At 39.1% G+C, this 26,297-nt stretch overlaps 1 protein-coding gene across 4 annotated transcripts in view; it reads left to right on the forward strand.

Annotated features, from left to right (window-relative positions):
• The window catches only part of BICD1 (BICD cargo adaptor 1), a 185,132-nt gene extending 162,014 nt beyond the window's left edge, over nucleotides 1–23,118 (forward strand). For 2 of the 4 annotated variants that reach the window (XM_063319371.1, XM_063319388.1), the window contains 2 exons: nucleotides 10,632–10,707; nucleotides 17,281–23,118. In XM_063319371.1, coding sequence (XP_063175441.1) covers nucleotides 10,632–10,707; nucleotides 17,281–17,368 — 164 coding nt within the window. In that variant the 3' untranslated portion in view covers nucleotides 17,369–23,118. Of the gene's footprint in view, nucleotides 1–10,621; nucleotides 10,708–17,280 lie in introns of all 4 variants that reach the window. The other 2 variants (XM_063319379.1, XM_063319397.1) reach the window with 2 other exon arrangements.
• Nucleotides 23,119–26,297: the final 3,179 nt, after the last annotated feature.

Genomic DNA, 26,297 nt, shown 5'->3' on the forward strand with positions numbered 1-26,297 from the left:
TATTTTACTTTATTAAAATAGAAAAAGGAAAGTAGCCTTAAAATGTGACACATTTCTCTCAAATTCAGAGCCCAGCTGAGGTTAGATGTTTAGTTGACATAACCCAGGCTGGCCCCACAGGTTTCAACAGAACTATGCTGGTTTTATTCCAGTCACAAGTTTTCATTCTGTAGGGTTTAGATTTTATTGTTCTTCATTGTTAGAAGACCATTTCATAAAATGGCTCTTCTAAAACTTATAAAAATAAAAACCACTGCAAAATTAGGTAATTTTGGGGAGCTGCTCATTTCTGAAAGCACATTAAACCTGAAAGTTTGCTTGCTTTTCAGGTGTCTTTCAAGGCTGTCTTACAGAATGGTGTTTAATTCCCACAAAAAGAGAGTAATGTGGAAGATAAAGGCAGTATAAGGAAGTCCATATAATAGTACAGGAACTGCTCGAGCTCACCACCTACCATACATAATTAAGAGTATATGGTATATATTCTTAATATAAAAGTCATCCAAGATTAATTTCTGCTGTAGTTCTATGTTTACAGGCAAATCAAATATGAATAACAATATGATACAAATAACTAGCTTTTGTTAGTTGGTTTGCATTCTTGCCATAAAATTTAATGTAATTCACAGAAATTTTGTTCCAAAGGAAATTCCTATAGAGTGTCCCTAATAGTGTCTCCAAGAGATAACTTACAGCATCTGTAAGTATATTTGTTAAAGCTAATAAGGAAAATGACAACAAAAAAATCAATCACCCAAATATGGAGGTCCTGAGAAGTCTTCCAATTAAGTCTTTAGGTTGGGACTCAAGGGGAATTGCTTAAGATTTGTCTTTGTTAATTGCCCTTTACACTGGAAGTGTTTTCACCTGTGAAGAATAGGTTAGAAACCTGGGAATGCACTGATCCGTTTGATGTAGCACAAACACAGTTTAACAGAACGAGGAGCAGAGTCTGTTGAGTAGGGTGGTCATTGGTGTTACAGGGAGTTAGGGGCTTTTGGTAGGCCATGTGAGGTGTTGAGCAATCTCTCCTGGCTCAAAGGATGAGGAATATGCTCTACTGCTATTTTAGTTTGTTCTTTCTGGATTTTGAGCTTTTTCTAAGTGTAGTGTTTAGGATATGATTTTCAGAAATATTCTGTAAAAAAATATTTGCTGTGTAATCAGGAGCTCATGTTCCTTCTCATATATTTTTCTTAAAATAATGTTAAAGTGGAATTTATCATGTGGGGCAAGGATCTTGTCTTTGGCTGCTGCTTCTTTATATAGCTTGGGCAGTGCATAGATATAGGAAAGCATCTTCAAAAAGAATATTATGGGTAGAAGCCCGTGTTAGGAAATTAAGCTGTCTTTACCCTCCCCTTTTGGATGAAGGGGTTGGGAGAATGACCGAGGGAGGCTCAGGTTGCCACCGCTCTCCACAGCGGATGCTTTCTAAAGAGATGAGCCTGTGAACCTTGCAGCATTGGGAAGATAGGGTGAATACATTTTTGATAGCGAGTTTGTGTCTTCTTTCATTGTGTGGTGAAAAGTGTTTAAGTTCAAGGTCTTTAGCTGTGCACACTTTTTATTTGTTTGGGAATATTTTGCCAAAAATAGTTCCAGCTTTGCTTTTGAGCTTAAGTACCAATGTCGGAAAGCTCCTCTTGGATTTCTAAACCTTGCTACTGTAGATATTACTTCAGTACCTCAACTTTGGTTTTTTATGTGCTTCTCAATTTTGAAACAGCAGGACTGTTAGAAATCTGAATACATAGGAGAGCACAGCTTCTTTTAAAAATTATTGTGGAAGAAGTCATTTGAGGAACATTATCAGCTCAGACATGAATTTTGCTAGGATGGTCCTCTGTATATCTTTATGATTGTTCAGGTCACCTAGTGAGCAGTTTAAAATGTTTCTTACTTGTCTTTTGTGAAGGAATTGTATAGATTAAAAGGAAAATCAACATGACTAGGATCTAGATACCTCTTTCTATGCTCATTTGTGTTAAAGAATTTTATTCTGAGTTCTAGTTCATGACCAATATGGATTTATCTGTATGTTAAGTGAAAGAGTTTATTCTAGAAAAGCAGGGTAGGTGACTAACTGAGCCACCACTACTAAATAAGATATGCAATCATATAGTATTTAACTAGTTAGGTGAGTCTGCTCTGATTGTTCAGTCAGGTAAGTTTGATTTGCTTCATCCAAGCAATGCGAAGCAGCTGGAGCGTGAAAATTCTTCAGAACCATTATTTCTGAAAAACCCCACAACTTTATTCTGACAACTCAAATTTACAGTCAGAGTGCAAATTGCCTCTTACCTAATAAGAGATCCGTGGATGATCCTTCTGAGTCCTTGGCTATGAATGTGTCGTATTTTTATTTACCGAGAACGTACTTGTGTGGATGGTGATCCTGTACCTGCAAGATGTCTCTGAGCTTGTGTAATCAGGCAGGCTGCTGGCTATTGCAAGGCTCGGGCGGTATTGGCCTAATCTCTCTCTGCTCTCTGTGAAAAAAGGATTTTATGTGGTTTTAGGAGGGTTTTTTGAAATCAAGTGTAGCCTTTTTTACCTAAACACGATGCTCTTCACAAAAAGGATAATTCAGCTATTATTGACTTACTGTCTGTGTCCACTTTTTGTTCTGCATTGTTCTATTTTTCTGTGGGTTTTGTAAACATGCCATATTTGTGTATATATGTGTTCATTGTTTAATGAGCGATATTAGTGCATATATACAGATACATGTGTATGTCTTCCTGCTCTTGGGGCCATGTCCTGCATCTGATATGCTCATTTAACTACGCTTAATGAGCATTACATATTTATACCATTTCAAGCATGGTACGTTGTCCTTGTGGAGGCCGTTTTGAATTTGAAGAACAGTATCCTTGCCAAGGACATTAGTTGGCTGTAACTGATGAAGAAGTCAGCTGGGTAAATGTACTTTTACCTCTTGGTGCCACTGTGAATTAGGACCTTTTTGCTCTATGCTTTTCCTCTCTTGCTCTTAACTTTCCAGTTATCACTGATGAGACCAGAACCATACATTTCATGCTGATCAATATAATTTAGCTGTTATGGCATGAATTCACTGCAGTTCTACAAGTTTAGTTTAATTTCTATTTGTATATTTCACTGTATAAAGAAAGCAGTTCTGAAATAAAACCTATTTCTAATAGAAGACCCAATCTGTTTGTTAAAGAATTAGAAAAAAAAAAAAAGGAAGAAAAAAAAGATTGCAGTGATATCCATGCCTTACTGCTGTATATTTTCATCAAAAGGTTATTGACATTTTTCTCTATATATCTAAGTTATGATATAATTGCTGAATGGAATGTTTAATATTAGCATCATTTGTTGATGTTCTCCTGTAAAATCTTAGACTTCTCGTTGTTTCTAATTGAACAGGTATGCAGGTGACACATTGTACCTTTAAGGCGTGTTACCAGATATTTATTGCTTTCTGTGAAAGTTTTGGGCTTTGGATTCCAGTGTTATTGATTAACTAAAACAGCTATTGAAATCTCTTGAAAATGTTGGTAACAAAAGCCATCCATCTTTACTTTCTTTTATGACAAGGTTTAATGTGGTTTCAATACTTATTTTTACCATCAAATATACAGGAATATTCAATATTGTGCTTCTCATCTCATAAAATAGGCAAAGCTGAAGTGAGCCTCTGTTTAAATTAGACATGCTGACATTTTAGCTCTCTAATAGAGCAGTTCCTTGGGAGGTTGTGATGTATGGAGTGAGCTCACCAGCATTTCTTTAATCAAGACTAGTATCCCTAATTGTAAGTATCTCCCTATCTGCATTTTTTAGGGCTATGAAAGCTTAAAGTTGTAGCCTATGTTGTTTCTTCCAAAGCCTACTAAAGTTACGGTTCCCACTGACTTCAAGTTTTGGATCGGGCCCTTCTTTACCCGTAAAATAGTACAAGTATTTTTGGCTTGGACGTATTTGTGGCCATCTGAAATGTATCCTAGACACTTACGTTTCCATGAAAGATGAGTAACGAACAAGACAGAAGTGTGATGATTTCTGTATTTTTAAGACCTTTCCCATTCTGAAATGTTTACAGTGTGTGTCTTTTAGTAAGTATTTCATGAATCATCAGACCTTTCTAAATGTGCTTTTTATGAACTGTATATAAAAGAAAGGAACTGAATACATGTTTTCAGCTTCTATCATTTCCATTTCTGCTATTTTACTAACCCATTATTTAGCTTCTCAGTGGATTTAATGAGGAATTATTTAAAGCATTCACAGAAACCATTTGAGAAATAACATAAATACGTCATGTTATAGAAAGTTTGAAAAAGCATGCAGAGCTGACAAGAAACCTCTTAATGTTCTTTGTAACTGTAGAAAAATGCATTTCACTAATTTTGCTAGTGACTAGGTATTATTTATTTAAAAAAAAACCCTATTCTTAACATGAGCTACAGCAAACAGCAAGGTTCGGATATAGTTTTTTCACTATATTTTGAGCTATCAGTCACATTACCACTGAAGCACATGGACTGATGGGGGAACAGCTCTCTAGGTTGGGGCTAAGTCAGGTCTAAAAAGAAAGCAGAAATCAAGTCATGCAAAATAAGGAAATAAAGGGAAAAAACACTCCATATAGTGTAGCTGTTGTATAGATGAAATAACTCACTAGAACGCAGCCAAGAAACTTGACATGACGTGACCTACTAAACTGTGCCTGTGTTATGTGTCAGATAGTGATGCTCCATGAGTTGGTTTGTGGAAATTGCCAAGACAGATAGCATTTCTCCAAATGCTATAAGAAAATAGCATTTAAATAACCCTACCTGTTCCAGTAACCTCAATCACCTGTTTTTACTCCTGAGAAGCATTTACCAGAAGTCTCTCTTATGTTTATTCTGTCTGACCTTGTCCTGAAGGTAAAGATCTGAGAGGAGGAGGAGCAGGAGGAGGCCTGTGTCAGAAGCTTGGACGTGTAAAAAAGACAGTGGGACATTCCCAGGCCATTCCCAGGCAAGGAAAAGGGTGGACATGTGGAGATGATGGGAGATGAGGATTTTAGATGCCTCCTACTGCTGGCCTATCACACCTTAGTGCAGTATGTAGATATTGCTGATGCCTTCAGCTCTCTGTGTGACTTCAGCAGCATGCTCAAATCTCTTAACCTTTATTCCTCAAATAATTTTTGAGAGGACTAAGAAATAAATAGTGGAAGAATTCATTGTTATTGAAACATCTCCAACCAACAATAATCTAAGACACCAAGTTTCTCTGAATAGCAACCTTAAGATATGAGTTAGCTGGATATTTGCAAGGCTTGACAAAGGAATTTCACAATAGATTAGCTCAACCTTCAAGTAAGCCAACACTGATACATGGTTGATAAATTTATCTATCTCCATTCAATGATCCGTTATTCAGTTTAATGGGAACAGAGGTAAAACTCAGATAGTGGGAAAAGCCATAAAATCTGGGTACTGGAAAACGTCTGTGCAGGAGCTAACTTGCACCTGGTGAAGTTTATTAGGCTGCCTGCGTGCTAGCCCTGCCAGAACAGGGGTGGCTCTTGCGGAGCTGTGCAATGGCTCAGTCCCATGGCTCAGTCCCCCTGCACTGCTTGTTTTATTCCCAGGCCAGGACAACCCAAGTCAATCCTGCTCTGAGAGAGCCGGGGTCAATAAGGCCGGCCAGGCCCTGTGTGGTTGCTCCACTGTAGTCCTCTCCTTCTGGGATGGCCTGCAGAAGCACAAAGCTGCCACCCAGCTTGCAGCTGGCAGACTGACCAGCTGAGGCTGTACACAGGGCAGAGGTAACTGTGCTATTTCCAGACCCACACTGACCCTGGAAGCAGGATAAGGCAGAGACTCTTCTAATCTTTGACCCGTACCATTGTTCGTGCTTTTTTCCTAAGGTAAGCCACAGCTGTCCTCTCACCACCTGTTCTTTGCGATAACCATTACCACTCAAAGTTCCTCTTGGCCTTGAAGAAGATCAAAGTGTTCTTGGCACTTGTTAGAAAAACAGCGATAAATTATAAGTGAAACCAGCTAGTCAAATAACGGTATAAACTTATGTCCCTGTCCTCCCTAGACATAAACAGTTTTGGGACGTTTCTCATCCTGTCAGATTACACTTTCAAAGCATCTCTACAATTCTCAACTCAGCAAGGTGGGCAAGTGTTTTAGTACCCTCTGCCCCATTCTTCTTAATATTTCACATTTGTCTTTTGTGTTTGGAAGTTTTACTGATTCCTCACCTTTGAATAGAAATGATTGATTTTTTTTTTCTTGTCTTTGTAGGACTTGCTGTGTAATGCAGCATGTTTCTGCTTCTGCACAACTAGAAGGCTACTGATTTGTTCTTTGCCCAATACTTTTGACTCATCCTATTAACCGTTCATTCTTTCCCATTAAATTGACATCTCGGGGAAGAAAACAATTCATTACAGCTTCTCTTTTCGAGTAAATTGTCAGTAGCATCTTCATAGGCATGCTATCAAATTCCTCAAACTTGATGAACCAACTTCGATTGACATTGGGTAGCATGACACAAAGTGATATTGCACGAAATCTTTTAGCTAGGAAAGAAGGACTTTCTGTTGGCTTGCAGTGGTCAGTGGGGTGCTAAGGAGAGTTTGTTTTAAAACACTGAAAAAGCCTCAATCTCACATTTTGTTGTAAGCATTTCTTGAGAGCTCTTCTTTTATCAAGATCATATTTTTCCCAATGTTTTTCATATCAGAAATACCTAATATGTAACAGTACCTGTAAAAGTGTTGGATTGTGTTGTTGTTGTTTGACTCTCAATTTTCCCCTTTCAGATAAAAGAAAAAAGCTCTCCGTTGATTAATTGAACTAGACGCAGTTAAAAGTATGTTATGTATCAGTTACTCATTCACAGCATCCCCACTGCTTATCTGGGGATTCTTACTAGTCTCGGTCTTTGACAGCTCTGTGTAGAGATTAGTAATTTACTGAGTGTCAGAATGTGCTGAAATGTTCCATTGCAGCGTGCTTGGTCCTCAGCAGATGGGATTGAAAGTGCTTGTGCGGAGATTTTTCACTGAGGACATTGCTGATGTCAACAGAAGGCATGCCCATCCCTTGGATGCTAATATCCCAGTTAAGCAGGCCTGTGTTGATTGGAGTCACCCAGTTCACAGACTGGAGGGCAGAGGACACCTTGTGACATGAGGGAAAAGCATTGTTTTTGTGGCTGAGCCAAAGGGAAGCACAGGAAAGTACTTTTTTGTGAGATTTGCTCTCGGCAGATAATTTATAGCAGCACATTCAGTCCTCATACGAGCAGATGTAGCTTCTCCGAGCGTGGTATTTTTAATGCTCTTGTATCAGGAGCTGATTAGCCTGATTAGGACTGGGCATTAGATTCCAAAGGAAAAGCAGCACTGGCTAATCTGAGAGAGAGGAAATCTCTGAGCCCTTTACACCACCATTGCCAGCAAATGGCTAAAATGTTAAGAACTGGGAAATGGGAACAGGCCTAACAAATCGTACGAGTCAAGCCCCAAAGCTTCAACAGATGTGGTGGTGTACGTTGCCTGATACTGCCACAGGACTCAGTACGGACTCAACTCCTGCTGAATTCAGTGAAAACTGGCATATGCATTTTTGTGTGCAGTAGCCGTTCTCTGCCATTTGTGGTTGAAATGGTCACTGAACTTCATTTCTTTGGTTTATGTTCATAGAATTGTAAAAGGGTTCTTAAGAGATTGGCTAACCCATCCCCTGCCCCCAGTAGTTTATTTCCTCACAGCAGCTGGAGAAGACAGAGAAAAGAGATAATCTGTATTTAATAACTTTATTAATCATTTTGTTGATGGTGTTCTCTGAAGACACACCAGAAAGTTTAATCTGTGTCTTTTCCCCAGGTGTCTTCTACATAAATAGCAAACTGTCTTTTCACTCTGTAGCCTGACTGATGCTCCCTGAGATTTGAAAAATGATGGGAACGGGCTTCCTCCAACATGATTTTTAATTTTTTTTTTAATTTGTTTTTATTTTTTAGTAAAAGAGAGCATGTCGTCTTTTCCTTGTCTTTAGGGTATGTGAGGTTGACCACACAATCAGTAAAGGCATCTTTGAAACTTTTAACCTGCAACAGAGTATTTCAGAAAGAAACAAACATTCACTTGATAGAGGCAGTTGTTCCTTAGTAGAAGGGAAGGACCAAATGCTGTCTTCCAGTTTTCACCGTTAAAATTACTTCTTATTACATTGTGTATAAACTGTCTGGCATTAGAGAATAGGGTTATAAACCCTCCAAAATATTTAAAAAGGATTAAATATAGAAGGAATAAAGTTTAGCTCTGACACAGCTACTTGGACGTAAGTCGATAAGAGCTCCTTTGAATCTGAAACGCGTATAAGTAAGCCATGTGCATTCAGCTTAGCTCTTTCCTAGCGTAATCCTCAAAAACTTCACTCCTGAAGGATGTAGGAGAGCGATTCAGCCATCTGAAGTCCTGTGGATCACCAGATATTGGACTGATGTAAGTGAGTGTGAGCCAGGTTGCGTGAGCATTGCTGACGCCAGGTAGAACTGTTGCTTCATGTGAAGTCGAGGGAGTTTGCTCACATCGAGTACTTATTTATCCAGGTTTCATAATGCTTACAGAATCTGGCGCTCTATTCACGCGTTCTGCCAAATGTAGCAGATGAAGAGGCATCATAAAATGTTTGCAGGATGTTTGAGATATTAGAATAGGATCATAAATCAGGCATTTGCATTGTTCTGGAAAAGCCTGTCAGAACAATTTCTTCTGTATTTTTGAAACCCGTCTGCACCTTTTCATCACATCATAGCATTCTGTTCTGTATTCCTTTTCTCGCTGACTACCATCTATAAGATGTCAGGGATGACTTTGCTTTGGACTTCTGCAAGGTAGGTTTTTTTTTTTTTTAGAAGACGACGTTAATTTTTATTATTTTTTTTTATTTTTGACAGTCATTTCTTCTTTGCAGTTAGCCTGCTCTGTCTATCCCCCTCAGGCACCTCTTTTTTTAAATTGAGCTTTGTCCTGAAGTGACAGACCCTTCTATTTGTGGCTCAAATACATTGCAAGCTCTTGCACTTCTCTGCTACAAGACGTACTGAGGACTATAGTGGTTATCGTGGCAAATGAAAGAATGGCACAGTATCCTTTCTTATTCCATTTCTGCTTCCTGACGCAATGGTGTCAGCACAAACTGTGCATGTATTTTTCTGATGTAGATACCTGTGCACTTGAAAATTGGTCCAAAACCCTCTCCTAGCTGAAGTGTGAAGAAACTAGTGATTTGGGTACACTTGCTTCCACCCACTGGAGGTCAGCACAGATCTTTGTAGGAAGTAGGGAGAAGGCTCTGGGGTTTTGTGTGAAAAGGAAATGTCTGGCTATGATGCTCAGTGTTGCTAGGAAGGTGTGTTGCTCTGCATTGTACCTAATGTCATTTCAAGACTCTTGACAGCAAATTACTTGCATGTTCTTCCACTTGATTGAGACAAAGAATAGAAGTGGGTTTTGGAAAACATCCACATTGTAAAGAGAAATTACTGGTGTTGAGCTGTAAGTAGCAGCCAACTGAAGAAAAAAAAAAAAAAAATCAAATTATTTCCAAGTACGTAAAGTCTAGTCATCTCATTTTTAAGGTTCAGGGGAAAGTAACTCCCTTCTGCTGAAGAGTCAGGTTGAGAAACAGGTTGAAGCAGTCAGAGAGGATGATAGGTCTGCAAACCCTGCTGGAGACAAAAAGTAATCTCCAGTAGCTTTCTAGGTGGTCACAATTTCACCCATAGATTTTAATGTTCAAGAGGACCCTGATGACTCCGTTGTCTGACAATCCGAATCACGCAGGCAGTGGAATGAAAGGCCAGACTGCTGCAGGGAAAATGATCAGATCTTGAGATCCGGAAATCTTGGTAGAAACTAGTGAGGTAGAAAGCAGGGTTGTCTTGCCCAACTACTTTCATGAAGTCTCACAAATATTATTGAGTTTAAAGCTGTCTTCATATTCCAAATGCCACAGTAAAACCATTGCAACCAAGGATTATTTGGCTTTACTGTTATTTAATAAATTAAGCACTAGAACACAGCTTTGCAAGTGATTAATGTGGGAACTGCTTTGGCAGAGAATTGACAAAATAATCTCAACAAAACAGTAAAAAACAACTGTATCAAGTTATCCCTTTTCCCTATCAAAAACAATCTCATGAGCAATATTTAGAAATTGTGAAGACCACCTTGAAAGCTTTTTCTCGAAGGCCATAATGAGATGGCATCTGTAATTGTTGTTATATGGATGTAAGTTCTCTGGAGAAATTTTGAGTAGCTTTATTGACACTTTTTATATTAGATGTAAGCAAAACAACTTCTTCACCAGCAGAAGAATGAGAAGTACAAGGTCTAAATGCAGATCCTGAATACAGCCCATTATTGTAAGGGAAGACAAACAAAAAATGTCTCCACAGATGCTTCTGAAAAGAAAAAAAGGCAACAGCTATCAGAAAAAAGGTGTTTCTGTCAGATAAGGAACCAAGAACACATTCCTCACTAAATCTTTCCATCAGATGCGTAGCCTGTGTACTACTGTTACTAACCCCTTGCCCTGTAATCTCTCTGTATATATGTCTAATTTATCAGTTTCTTGTAGATTGTCAGCAGCCTGCTGCCTCCATACCGCCACACGGCTCACAACTAGCCAGGGGGCCAGATTGCCAGACTGTCAGGTAAACTTAACTAACTTTTCTCTTTGCACACAGCTGCATGTACGTCTGCACCTCCCTTCCTCTTCCTTATACAAAAGCTCTTCACTACACTCCGTCACTAACAGCAAACTTCTAACGACTTGAGGAGCAGTGATATTTTCTGCAGTGACAGTACGAATGTAAATCACGGCATGCACGTACTTATATCCCTGTAAAAATATGGAAAAGAATGCAAAGTTGGATCTCGCCGTCCTCATTTGGGCTTTTTATGCAGACAATTTCCCAATGATGCCAAAATAATAGTGATTTTATTTTGTCGCTAGATAAATTTACATAAATAGAGGATGTTTAATTTTAGGGGTAGGAGTAGGCTTCCCTTTTTGTAAGGTGGTATTTTAAAGGCATTTGTGAGATTTTAGCAGACGCATTTCAGAAAGCTCTCCCTGACCTGGAAACTCTGACTCACCACAGTCAGTTCTTAATCTTGTTGTTAAAAGTAAAGTCCTGGTGTCCTTGCTCACAGGTGGTGCAAAGGCTAAATCACGCTTCTGAGTCAGTTGAGTTAATCAAGGCACAAGAACAGACCAAAGCAAAAAGAGATTACAATACTTTGCTTTATCTGTTCACGGTGTATTCTGTGCATATATTCACTTCTGCCTATACTCTCATTTGAAATAGGTTACATTATTTTCAGACCTTAGCCGGATCTGTAGCGACCAAGTCGATCTGTAGCCCTACATGTAATGAAGCTATTTCCCACGCAGCACTGAACTCTGCGTGTGCGGAAGCCTGCAGTGATGCCCACTGGGGAATGGCCGCGGTGCAGCTTTCAGGCTGCACATCAGGCTCTGCTGAGCGCTAATTCGGCGAGGCGCAGGAGGTCTCCCAGTAGCCTCGGAACGGACGCTTGGTTTGTGCCTCTCTCTTACTGCCTATAAAGTGGAAGTATTATTAACTTCCTTACTATGTATGGGTATTATGAAAATTTTACTGAGAAGTTGGTGAAAGCTCATTATAGTTGCTAAGTACCACTTACTGGTTTGCAGTTTGGAGTTTTACAGCACACTGAAAAAAAGTTACTAGTTCCATTTAAAATCCTTAAAATCCCTGTGAAGTGATTTCTGCTGTATTTTAGATGTTACAACAATTTGAGAATATCACTAGGTGCTTTGGATACACAGAAGTCTTATTTTAACCCTATTTAATTTACCATCATAAAACCAAAGCCTGTTCTGTTCCTTCCAGAGCTCTCCTGGGGGAGAATGTGCCCTACTACCACCCCTCTCTAAATACTAACAAATATTTGCTCCTGCAATTTCAAAAATTCATCTCAGAGTGGAATACCTGCCTGATTTACTACTGCTATACGTTTGTCTGCAAGCATTACCTTGTACCTTGCAAACAAACCCACAGAAAGGGATGAGGAGAGTCTCAGGGTTTTCTGGTTTGTCCCTGAATTTTGCCTCAGTTAGGAAGGACCTCACTAGCTACAACCAGACCTGGAAGTGTTGTTCAGGAGGACTTTCTTGCCATGTTTCCAAACCAAAACTCTGGTATATGGGGAAAAAATAATGATAATTAAAAAGATGGTTCATATTTTTAAAAAATTCAGATCAGTCATCCCACAAACAACACACCATGTATTTAGCTGAACTGTTGACTTTCAAATGATTTTTCAACTGATACTCTTCTGGCGAAGTGAAAACAACACACTATTTTTCATATATTTACACTGTTGCTTGTCTCAGCCACATAGCTGCACAGTCTCATAAAGAGTGAAGTGTAACAACAGATTTAATGCAAGTCGGCATGATGTCAGGAGTTACCGAGTGCTTTAAATAAAGCAACTGAAATCTGGAATAAAAACTGAAGGCTTTTAAAGAACTAGTTAGACTTAATAAGGTTCAGATTTTCTAAATCCACTAGAGGAGGAAGACGGGAGCATGTACTGCCCGTCCTCATCCTCTGACAGTCCCTGCTGTTATGGCACATATGCTTTCAATCACACGGTGCTGAAAAATGAGGCAGATTAAAGCTCTGCCCAGCCCCGAAGTCACTCATTTTAAGAGAAAAGTATGCTGCTTGTTTTTTAAGTCTCTAGCATTACTTTTGCAGTATTGTGACCTCTCAGTGGCATTTCACCCAGCATTAAACAATAGCTTGTTAAGATTTGTAATTCACACAGATGTTTTCTGCATCCTGCAATATGTCTAATCGTGTTCAAACTAGTTAATATGCCTGACCATAACACGGATAGGTTCACTCTGAACTCTAAGATCAAATACATGAGTTTTCCCTCATCCATATCTGTACTGAATTTTAAGTGGGACTTGCGTAGCTCTGATTTTCTAGTAATTGTGATTCCAGTGCATAGGCTTTGGTGAACCTCACTGGAAAAGCTGTGAACAGTTTCAAGCCAAATGAAAATTCAGGACACATCTAGTCAATTTATTTAGCTATACATCTGTCTGTCTTTTTGTTTAAGTTTGCATATTTCAACTGGAACTTGATCTGGAGAATCTGTGAGAACTTTTCTTAAGAGATTTTCTAAGTAAAGTGATGCAACAAGGCATGAAAGTCTTGCTCTGCCTTCCATGTACCACCTCAATTTCTAGGTCCAGGGCAAGCAACCCAATCTGAAAATTACTGGATGATGTTCTCCCTTCCTAGCATCTGTAGCTACCTGTCTGGTGGACTGTACTGCAGAAGACTAAAATATTGGCATCAGCCAAAATTAGATAGATTGTGTCTGTCTTTGAATTGTGTTCAGGTTTCTGTTGAATGCAGTGAAAACCTCCTTTTCTATATTAGAGGCCAAACTCTAGACCCAAGTTATCTATGAATGAAAACAAACCCCCAAAACCTGATACTGCAAGTGAAATCAATGCTAATTTTTAATAAGAAATAATGCTTTTATTTCATATATAATAGGAAATTAAAAATAAGGCAAAATATTACTGCGTGCAAAATTGTTGCATTCTGAAAATATCACTGGTCTTTTTATATTTTCCATTGCTGATTTGTTACAGTTACAATCAATGCCAGACAATATTGCATGCGAATGGCATCTTTAAGACAAAGAACAGAGTACTTACTAACACCGAAGGGCTTTGCATGCTATTTTCCAATTGATTTTAGAAATACATGATTAGCATTTTGAGTGCTGGGGGGAAAAAAAAGAGCTGCTTAAAAGCAGACAATAATACTAACACGAAAAATGACACAGACTTCGTTCTTCAACTGAATGAATAGATCCCCAAATGATACCAGTATTTAAAGAGAGGTTTACAAAAAAGTATGTTAAAAACAGATGTTTTAAAAGCCGCATGTATCCCATGGGGGGAGTGTAACAATGTTCTTCCTTATTCTGAGTTAATAGTTAACAGTTTCAGGTTCTTCCATGTCTCTCTATTGCTTTGTGTTACTGATCTCACCTGCCATCCTCTGCTGCCCGTGGCTGTCAATGTGCCTGATAGCTCAGCTCCAGGACCTGCTGCCACCATCACCTACACTGCCATAAAAAGCACACTGCATGCCATGTGTCACTTGCTGATCCGGATGTAATTTTTGTTTATATACTGCTATGGTAATCTGCATTAATGAACTGGTTGTATCGTGTTTCTGAAGACAGGGTGGTAAAATAGTAGAGTTTTAGGAAAAGATTCGAATCTGCTGGGACTGCAAGTGATGCGTTTATACGTGTTGCTGCAAAGGTGCCTGATAACCTTGTAATTTTTTTCCTCTTCCTAATACCCCTAATATTTATTATTGATTGAAAGGGGATTGGTGAGACAAAATTTTATATTTCTTCTGTGCGTAGAAGTGCGCTTGTATTTCAAAGTGAGAAGCAACACCAAATTCCCATGAAGAGAATACGAATGTAATTCTAAGCACAGCACTTCCTAATCTGAGCTTAGTCTGGGATAGTTTGTATTGCCGTATTTGCAGTCAGGGCTGACTTTGTACTGAAGGTCATGCCAAAGCATTATTACGGTTGTGTATGTTTGTGTAGAGGAGAACCTCATGTGTCTCAAAGAGGTCCTTTTTCAGGCCATTGCTGTTCATAACTAGCCTTAACTATGGCTCTTTCCTCACCAGTCCTCTCCCTCAGAGCACAAACATCTTGTGTTGCTTATTTTGAAAGCTGGGAAGGAAGCCCCAAAAGACAAACACATCTCTGCTAATGAGCAAGGAAAATGTTGGTCGAGTTTTTGTTCCTCTCTGACAATTGCAGAAGTCCTTTGGAAAAAGAAATGGGGTAGCAAGGGAGGAGAGCAAGGCAGTCTTTGTAGGGTAACATGGCCAACTCCTCCTTTGGATTCCCCAAATGTGCTGTTAAAGTTCTAATTCACTTTTCTTTCTCTGAAGGACTTAAGACTAGTGCTGCTCCTAAGCCTATCTTGAAAACTTAGGAGGTGCTGAAGCCAGGAGCTGGCTCTTGATGAGTGGATAAGTTTGAGAGTAAATGCGGACCTCTTGGGTCCATCTGCAGTCACCCCTGACACAAACTGATTTGAGTGGCGTAGGCAAAGATCTCACTCAGATCCCTCTTTAGATGCTGTATCTGCGTGTGGCAGAGTATGACAGAAGAAAAGGATAGTTACAGCCGTTGAAAGAATTACTTAGAGGAGACAGGCTTGATGTCTTCTCAGAGTGTTTGATTAAACAAGTCTAACTACTAATCTTGAAGAAAATATTTTAGATTAAATATTTATGCCTAGGTGCTTAAGGTTAGACTAAATCTATATGTAAACTGAAGAGTCATAGTCCATAGCACTAAACACTTTGGCACTGACCGATTCAGACAGCTGAGCACGAAACAAAGCTTGTGAGCTCCCGAGCTTCTGTAACCCACTCTCACCAGCCATTTTGCAATCAGGAAACTCGTCTTCAGGAGCATTAATGTGAAACAGAATCTAACTTAAGCTATGCAAGTCTATGACCTTCAAATAAACCCAGAGGTGCAAGCACTGTATCTCCTGCTGAGCTGTAATACCTGTGGATTTGTTGGCATAGTCTCCTAGGCTTCTCTGATTTGAAAATGTGGACATTGCCATCTACTTTCTTAATGGTGATGGTGCACACTTGTTTCTGTCTTCAAGCAAGTGCAATGTTATTTCGTTGTATCCCTAAGCAAATGCTATATGTGGAACTACAGACATTTTCAGTACCGCTGGCATTTCCAGTGGCAGATTTTCAAATACCTCTGGCATTTCAAATTGATTCATTTCCAGCAATAGACTAATTGCATTCCTTCAGCCAACACTCCAATAGTCTGTGCTGCAGAGATAATGTGTAACAGCATGGCTTCTAAAGAAGGAAAACGCAAATTTTCTTGAAGACAGGGACATAAATGATTGTGCTTCATCATATATCTCACTGTTGAGGTTGGAGTAACTTCAAGACTGTAGAACATTTGAAGCATTAGGAAAAAAACCTCTTCCCAGAGCAGTTACAGAAGTGGATTAGGTTTTTGTGGTTTTTAAAATAAATTGCATTTACTGGCATTCTATTTTGGTATCTTGTTTTGCCGCATGCTTTCCTTCTAAGTTTAATGGCTGTCACTTAGCTTGACATCGGCAAGAGGAGTTGAAGTTCACCCTTTTTAAAACAGCACAGGCCAAGGCTGAGGAATCACACGGGGCTCGCTTAAGCTGTGCCCACAGTGCCTACTGCAGTGTAGCGTAGACTGCTGAGCCGCCTTGAAATGATTTCCTGATTTCCTGAAACCTGATTTCCCAAAGCTTTTCTAGCAGGAGCACCCTGGAACTCTGCACCGAGAGGTGGGCCATGTCTGTGTTACCTGCCCCTTCTCTTTGTAGTGCTACTCCAGCCCCACCGGGTTTGCTGGAAACTAGTTCAGACCTCTCGGCACTCTATGACAGCGTACGCTGTAAATGCACACTTAAGAGGTTCAACGGGTGAATGCTGTTATCAGGCAAAACGTACGTGAGAAACAATCAAATGACAAAAGTATGTGAGAGAACTGAAGAGGATTTGAACAGCACAAAAGCAAAAGAAAAGAGAACACACCCCCCCCCCACCCTCCGGAAGTGTTAATTACAAAATATGTAATGCTTATGTTGCCTGACGAGGAAGGCTACACCATATTTGTATGGATTTACTAGTAAATAGGTCACATTCAGTTAAGAGATAATGTTTTCACAAAGTGATGAAACCTGATTTCCAGACTGGCGCTGTCCTTCATTTCAAACAATTAATAAGTTGCAGATAGAAAATCTTTAATGCTCACATAAAGATGGCGCCTGTACTTCGTCCTTCAGATTTGCTCCCCCATTTCACACATGCATTCACTTCTCCACACAGCGTTTTTCATCAGAGCACGGACACAGCAATTGTGTAGGTGAACGGGCAAGCAGGATATCCGTGCCGCTTCACGTATGCATCCAGGTGTCACTGAATGTGCCTGCACTGAGGGTTTTCTTTACATATACTGTGTATCTGAGAATACAGATTGAGAGAAGAGACTTAATCCCCTTTTAAAGTTCATTTCCAGCCCTGTACTATTTATGTGCATTTAAAAACTTCGCCGTGTATTTTAAGCGCTCTTTCTCTCTTCTTTTTAATTTTCAGTCCTAATGCTCTCCCAGAAGAGCAGCCACATTCCAGCTCTCAGTGTGCCCCTCTCAACTGTCTCTCTAAGCCTCCTCCTTACCCCTAGTCTTCATATGCAGCGTAAGAGAAAATGCAAATGGAGTGGAGTTCACGCAACAAAGGTTGGGGTTGTTCCCAGCAAGCGGGTAGACCATCCTGCCTTGTTGCTGCGTTGACAAGTCTGGATTCCTGTCCCCTGCTCTGGCGACTGAGGGAAGGTTGAGAAGAAGAACACAAAGCACAGAGCCCCAACCTATCAAGAAGACTTTTTATGGTTCCTCTGATTGTATTCAAACTTTGCTATCACAACTAAAGTGTAGTGGAATTTAACATCTCGACAAAAATGTTCCTCCCAGCTGCTTGGCTTTACCTCTGAAATGATGAGAGACTTAAGCCAATATTAAGAAAAGTATGTTACACAAATCCTACCCTCACATTCTCTAAGTTCAGCCATAGGAACCAGTTCGAATTTCCTTTTGTCATTAAGGGTGTGATATTTATTTCTTACTTTATTTGCACCAGAATTTTGTGTTTATAAAATACAGTCTCTTCTTTTTTTGGTGAGAGTTGTATTTAATTGATTTAATTTTTTTTTTTTTTTAAAAAGCAGAAATAGCTTAAGTGAAGAATGACTGTGTTAATATTAAAAAGAGGCTTGTTGCATTGGCCAGCATATGGCCAATTTTTATTGCACAAAAATGTTGGAAATGGGTTGAATTGGAATGTTAACAATGACTGTATATTTTGCTGCTGCACTGATATTGTTTATGCACTTGTTTTTTTAATTCCTATTGCATTAGCTTCTGATTTTGTTCTAGCTCTTCACTGAAAGATAATTATTAAGCCTAAGAAGGAGATGAAAGGATGATGTATTGATTTGTTCTCAGTTGTTTGCTTGCATTGTAATTATATTTTTGCATTTCAGACAAGTAGATGAATTGGTGCTGTTCTTTGGGGTTACTTTCTATTTGGTATCTGAGAAAGAACATCTAAAACAAGTAAAATGCTGTGTGCTAATTGAAAACATTCTTTCTTCCCACTCCCACATTCAGGATACTAGCTCGAGGCCTTACTGTGAAAGGCTAGTGTGAATGGCGCAGTCGTATGCATTTCGTGTGAAGTATTCTGTGGTGAAAGAACTCACGCAGGTAGGGTTAACCGTGTGGATCAGAGTTTGTAGGACTTTGCTGTAGTGCATTTTTTTCCTTGCCAAAAATCAACAGACACAGAACCTTAGCTCATGTCAGTTTATGACAAATACTCAGGTGATCTACGCTACGCAGACTCTATCGCAACAGTGCACAGTGTTCCTAGTTAAAGATTCTTTCCTGTAAAAGCTGAGTACGTCTAGGTTTTTTTTCTTAACAAAAGTAGTGAGGTTCAGAACAAAATCAAGGAGAGGGGAATTTATTTTGCACAGTACCTGACAGCAAGGCAAGAGGCTAAGTAGGGGGTCATGGTTCAGCATCTATGGGCTTCCCCTCTGGTCAGCAGCTCGAAAAAGAAGTCTGCAGTACTGCCTGCCTACCTACTTGTTGGTAACTGTTGCTTTGTCAGGTGGCCTTAATTAATTTACAGAAGAAAGGCTTAGATATTTCCATATGTCTTTATTCCTTCTCTGCAGCATCCGTATGACCTACAAGCAGGAACCACAGAACAGCCTAAGGTACAGAGCAGCTGGGGGAAAACAAATTGCTGCAGGTGTGGTTGGAATAATTCTTTCATATTTTGCCTGAATCTGAGAAAATGAAGTCAGTCTTCTGTTAGTAACAGTGCTTACCAAATGTTACGATACGCGGAACATCAGCAGAGGAAAGAATCGGTGACCACTCAGTGTGCCTAACAAATCATTATTACCATAGTACCAGTAACAAAGGTGCTGTAAATAGAAATAACTCTCTGTCATCAACAATGTATGTCATGTAACCTTGGCAAAGCAGCTGAGCTATTGTAACAAAACATTCAGAGTCAGAGGTGGAGAAAAGAGGAACAAACTGATCTCCAATTCTGATCAGATCAAATAGACGACACCCGGCAATGTTTCGACTTCGGTTTCCATGCAGTTCGCATGATTCTTCTCTCACACGTTTACATCGCTGTTCAGTATCATACTCAACCTACGTGTTGTCTTGTCATAGAGAACTCAAGTGAAACCTTGTTCAGCTCTATCGTAATGTCTGACACTGAGATTAGCTGCTATCGTGATTTTTATTTTTTAAAAACAACGACATTATGTCGGAGGCAAATGCTGCCTTCAGAAAGCACCTCATAACTCCTGACCTTGTCAGACTGGTGTATGAATATCGCACAGTGGCCACGTCTGCATCCAACAAAGACAGCTGCTGTATATTGTTAAAAAGAAAAAGAATTTGCATTGCACTTTGAATACAGTTACTGCAGGCTGCACTTGGAATAGTTTTTCCTATTTCCGTATGCAAATCAAATGCATTTTCCCTGAATTTAAGTTAAACAGAAATTCAGTGAAATACATTTACTTTCTATACAGATACAAATTTATTGGAAAAAATGTTGTATCGGAACAGTTGTTTGGAAACATATTTGTTTCCAGTTGTGATTTGCAAAGCAACTTTGGGAAATCGAAACATTGTACTGGCATGTCCGTGCGATTAAGGGTTATGAAACAGCATAGAAACAGATATAGAAATTCTTGCCCCATTTTATAGAAATAAGTGGGTTTATTAAATTTTTTATTCTCTTAAGCTTTAAATTCTTCATTTCGAAGTTTTCAATTTACATTTTTTTATATGTAATAGAACTTCAGTGTTGGAAATGTAAGAAAACTAGAAACAAACCAACTTAAATGTACAAATGGCTGTAGTTATCGCATTGTAAGTTATAAAACTGTGTAGGTCCCTGGGACAACTTTTGTCAGTTAACCAGTACAAAATAAAATATAGATCTTGAACTTGAGATGATAAACTCTTCTTTATTATACAGTGATTGATAACACAACTTTGTGAGAGATTTTGTAGGAAATATTTACATGCAGACAAAAGCAGAAACAAAAGCCTGTTTTTTAAATGTTTGCAAAATATTATATTTTGCCCGTTTAAAATTAATTTATGATGTGTTGATATATACTCTGATTTTTAAAGATTAAGAAAAATCTAATACGTATATTTTGTAATGTTCGATTATACTCAGAGAGGACGAAACGTGTCCTACACAGTAAAGAAGCAATTCAAAACCTGCTCCAACTTTCGTATCTGAAATGCGGCTTTCATTCTCTATGATGGCCTTGAAATTTCTTTGGATTTGGAATAGTCTATTCAGTTCTGGGGCATTTTGGTTTGCGTTTTATTTTCTGATGTAGTGAAAAAATATTCCTTGTTCAGTGAAACGATCCACTTTTGGAAATTCAGTTTATAGGAAATATGTGGGGAAAAAAAGAAAAGAAAAAAATAATTTCAATAAAGGGGGAGAAAAAGGTTAATAAATGCATTGTAAAATGTAATAGTATGGAAAATATATATTTTCTATCAGTCCGAAGACAAATGGAGGTTTTACAGAAAGAGGAAATATTACCATTTTTCATGCTAATTGTATAGAAGTTTCTGCCTTCTAGATGGAGGCAATAGTGATATTCTTTCCGAATTATCTGATTGACAGGTTGGCATCTCTGTGCTTTCTCCATCCACATTTTTCACAGTAAATTCATGTAACCGTAGCTATACAGTAGGGTTCATAGAATGAAACTGTAATTAAGGTAACGCTGCAAGTTTTAATGCCAAGATGACTTTCAGTTTATTTTTTATTTTAAAAAAATTGTGACCTTGTTTAAGCCATTTGCCATATTTAAGTGTGAACAGAACGGAGAATATGTTATGAAATATAACCTCACTTATGAAATACGACCTCACCTATGAAGGCTGCTCATGATCATTTAAGTCAGCTGTTAGCAAAATATGACCCCGTCCTCATCACACTGGGGACAACATCCACGAGTCTGGGCCCTTATTTTGATACCAACCTCACCGTTCAGCGTGCAATGCCAAAGTCAGTAGTTGTGTTACCAATTCCCCTATAGCCGGGTTGATAGTCGTCGTAAGGTATAGATTTTATCAGCCCTTCTGAGGTCTGTTCCTTTCTTTGGCGGAAGATGCGTATCCACTGAGGTTACAGTAAATTCCTTCCTTTTGTACTTCGGAAATCTTCGTTTGAGAATGGCAGGCACTGATGTTTTACCTTTGAAGTATGATGATTGCTATAGTTACCTCTTTAAAAATTCCAGTCATCACTTTTCTTCAGTTTTCCTTTGCTGTGTGTGCAGTGAGTCTGAAAGGGATATACAATATCCAGACTTTTTTTAGCCATTAAGGGTTTTTTTTTAATATAATCAAGCATCCTGCGGAAAAGAAAAAAAAGAGCAATTGCCTTTCGCCTTCAGGCACAAATGCATCTAAATATGCAATGTAAAATGCATGCATGAGATTCTGAACATCGTGTAGCTTTTCCATATCCATAACTAAGCTAGAAAATTCTTATTTCTTGTGCAATTTGCATAGTCCTCCTGCTAGAAAGGCGAGAGGGCTATCACAGAGAGTCTGTATCTTTCATTCTGAGGTGCATGGCTTAAATCCGTATTGGATTTTAATCTGTTTCCTGTGGAGTTCTTGAGAATCCCCTTCATGAGATTTAATGGCAACCAAGTGACAAAGTGACAAAAGGTAAAGGAAAAATCCTGTATTCCATAATTGGAGTTGATGTGCAGGCAGACTCTGGGTGATAGCGTCTTGTCTTTCAAAAATGTCTTTCTCCGAAGCTCTGTATTTGTCTTGATTATCATGGTTTGCTGTAAAAGAAAGCGTGAAGTGTGTATGTTTTTTCTCAGCATTAGTAAACTGAGTTTAAAAGTTTTTATTGATTATATGGTTATTGGATTTCAAGAATATTTTGGAACTCAGTAAACACAAGCGATTGAGAAAAGTTTCAAGTAGACTGGCTTGCTAGCTGAGTTGTTGTGTTATCAGCTATGAAGAAGAAATAAGAGTAATCTAGCTTTTTTTTTCTCCTGTTCACAGATATGGCTATGTGTGCTATGCCAGTGGGTAAATTAATCCATTTCATTAGTTATTGCCCTATTGATTTTCAGCCCTGTGGTTTGACTGTTAAAGGGTTAACTAACTTGATCCTTTGTAAACAATTTAAAAAAAAAAACCTGATGTTTTGTGACTTTTGTATTCTATTGAATGTTTCCATTTGCATGATGTTCTGTATCTAACGAACCATACAGATTGCTGTGTTCCTTTCAAAAGAGTTTTAACATTGGTGGAGTTTGTGACAAACACAGATTTGTATACTGTATGTTTACTGCTGTAATAACTCAGCTACTCCCATGCTGAACTGACATTATGTTGTCCTGCCTTCTTGGGGTTAAATGATGGAGTGTTTCTAGATGGTGAAGAATATAAAAGTATATATGTTCATTTGCTAAAGACTGAATATTGGAAACTCTTCTTGTTGCTACTTTATGCTAAAAGCAAAAAAAGTTAAATAATTCTTGTTTCCAAAAATGCATCATTTGTTTTTAAAATTGAAGTAATTCCCATGTTAACCCTTCCTTGTCCTTGTAGACAATCCTAGATTAATGCCTTGTGAGGGATTCATAAAGTCTGTGCTTGTACATGTGTAATATGATCATGCAGTCAAATGGTTGGGAAAAACACTCTAGTGCTGAAGAAAATAATTAAAGAAGCCAATATACTGATTCTTACATCTTTATGTTCCAATTAAAATTACAGTGTAATGCATAACTGTTCCAGTGAATAAACTGGCCATTTTTGTTCATTTAATGCAGTGCTGTCTGGTCTACTTCTGTTTATGTCAGTTTGCAGTGTGTTGGCTTGGCTTATACTTCTGCATTTACTTAGTTCTTAAAGATCCGTAATTGTAAGTTTGAAAGGTATCAGATAGGAAATTGAGAAGGGAAATCAGCATTAAAGGAAAAGGGAATCAGAATTAAAGCAGAGATGCTTCCTCTGTTTTCTGAGGCAGACACTAAAATAAAGACTGGTTCCCCCTCTACTGTTTCCAACAGATTTGAGTAATCTCTGAAATGCTGCAAGATCTGCACAACGTCCCAGTACAAGAATGCTTTGTAAGTTGCAAATCTCCATCCTCAGGGGATGTGGAAGCAAAGGGAGAGCTGAAGTCGGCATAAAATTGTCTTGGGAGTGCTGTGTACGATACAGCGCACCATACCTGCTTTTTAAAGTAAGAAATGTCTTTTATCCCTTGTGGAAGAGCCTGCTCTGACAGCAAGGGGGTCACAATGCTCCCTCAGCAGCCGGTCCCACAGTGGTCCGGGAGCATGACCCTGGCAGGCAGGTGGCCGCTGCAGCTCCTCCGGTGAACCTCACTGCTGGCAGGGTCTTGGAGGGGCAGCAAATGTCCAGCTTTTGGAAATGGGTCCAGGAAAAGCTGAGAGCCCGGGGGAAGGACTGCGCCTCCGAGCCTACAGTGCTGTTTGACTCAGTGGGAACTATTGGAAGGCTGTCTTTGTTTTTGGCTGCCTGGCGAGGTGCTTTGGATAGTAATGGGATTTGTGCACGGTGACAGAAATGCAGTTCAAGGGCTGTTACTTGTCTTCTTCCCACTTCTCTCTTTTCCTCCATTTTCTCATGTAGCAGGGGGAGGTCTCCCACCTTTCTGTGTTCATTGCAGAAATGCCTTTGGCATGGTGTTGCATGATCATTTTAGCAGAAGTCTGACTGCTCAGGGTAGAGTTTTCTTATGCTTCTCTTCACTTTTAAATTAAAAGACTTCTTGAGAATAAAAAAAAGGGGGAGAGCAGACTTTTCTTCCTCAGCGTATTTGTTTTGACGGCAGTTTCACAGAGGGTTGCCCCTTGCGGGAATGTTCTCATGGCAAAGTCGATTTGAGAAACTTCTAACCCTTATTGCTCCTTCCCCTTCCTCTTTATCATCCCTTCAGCTGCTCTTGTGCAGCTCTCTGAAAGGCAATGGTATGAGTAAGGTCACTGAAATAGTTTGAATAAAAAAAAAACAACCAACCAAACAAAAAAATCCAAAAATATATCTCCTGTTTCCAAAGAAAATGTCTGTGGAATATCTCCCATGTTCTGGAGCAGTAGGTACTTTCTGACAAATGAACTATTGATTTTCCTACAGAAATATGCCAGATGATAATGGAAAAGATCCCGAAGCTAAAGTTTACAGTGACTGCCACTGCAAGTTTCTGGATACCTCTGTTGGTAAATCCTGCAGTTAGGCTTAGAGAAATGCCAAGAACTCCCAGTTATACCTAAAGGCAGCAGGAGCCATAGTTTGACTCTCTTAGCACTGTAAAACACTGACAACTCAGGTTGAGCACAAAAAATTACTGCATAATTTTGAACAAGGTTGAAACCCAGATTTCATGAGACCAACAATAAGAACAGGGGTACTAATTCTGAAGAGGGCCGTATTAAAGAGCCTGACATCCACATCTTCTAGCAGCCTGTGAATGACAGAAGAAAATATTTTCTATATAGAATAAAATACAGGGTGAAAATGGAGCTAAAATAGATAATAATAATAATAACAACAACAACGTGCATCCTGGGAAAAAATATTTGGAATAAAGCCAGCTCTCATCTATTTGTGTATGCTAAAGGCACAGGCACAACTGCTTTCCTCTCAGTGATTGTCTGAATGAAAGAAGAAAGTCCTAACTTTGCACAAAAATGAGCCTTAATACTATAGTTGGCAACTCAGCAAAACCTCAATAACCGCAGAAAATATTGACCTTTGCAAGAATAATTCCTTCTTGACTAGAGCAGTATATTAGAAAACACACATTTCACTCATTATTATTTATAAATTCTCCTATATCATATTGGAGGTATCTAGCTTCAGGATTAATGTTTGGTGGCTGGTTTTAGATAAAAACCCCCAAACATTTAAATTATTGTTATAATAATACATGACTGAGAAAATGTTTTTTGTGAGAAAGCTACATATTAGGCAGAGGGAAGGAAGCCCTTTCATCTCCCTGAAGCGAGTTATCAGGAAACTTTGGAAATAAATACTGAGACAGTTCTGTCCATTTTACTTAATTCATAGGATTCCCTACCTGGGGAGGGCTGTCATCTTTTTAAGTGTTGATTACCTCTATCAAGGAAATTGATTTTTGCTATTCAGTGCTGTCATATTGGTTAAGGTATTAAAACTGAGCCTATTTACTCAGATTAGGAATATAATATGGCAAGCTACATGAGTACAGAGCTCCCTTGAAGATCAAATTCTGAATGCAGAGGATGTGGGCCCAATATTTTGTTCGTCCTCAGAGGGATGGGAAAGGCCTATGATCACAGGAGAAAAAGAGCTACTGTTTTTAAGGCACACAGGTCGTCTTCTATCCACCTGTACAAGACTAAATGGCTTTGCTATAGCAGTAAGAAACCTCTGTTAGATACAGATGACCTCTGTAAACTCAGATGGCTCAGTGCTGAACCACCCAAGGTAGTTCTTTCTACAGCGATACAGCTTGTTAGTGCTCGAAGATGAAGCGGCAGCTGCCCTTTGTGGCTATACGGATGCTACCATCAGGCCCTAGACCAGGCAAGTTACTTCAGAATCAGGTGGGTTTTGACCTATGTAATTCACAGTTGGTTGGGAAACTTGCTTTGACCTGAGTTAATGGACTTGACATTCAGTTAGTTTCTTTGATTTAAAGAGATCCCTGGGTTGGAGCGTAGCTCCACGGAAATTAGTGTGCTCCATCTGGGTGTTGGGCATTCACCTGTGCGGAGCAGATGACAGAACTGGGGGCATAACATGAAGTATCTCATATAATTTGAAGATGTGGCTGATGACTGCTTTCATGACCAGCTTGTGACTCAACTTCAGCCATGCAAAACATGAAATTAGAACTTTTATAAACGCACTGCATACAAATACCAGCAATCTCAAAGTCCTACATTACTTAAAAAGAAAATGCCACTGTGAAGCCACCACTGCTTTCAAATGTTTGTG

The sequence above is a fragment of the Chroicocephalus ridibundus genome, chromosome 1 (genome assembly GCF_963924245.1).
Source record: "Chroicocephalus ridibundus chromosome 1, bChrRid1.1, whole genome shotgun sequence".
Lineage (NCBI taxonomy): Eukaryota > Metazoa > Chordata > Aves > Charadriiformes > Laridae > Chroicocephalus > Chroicocephalus ridibundus.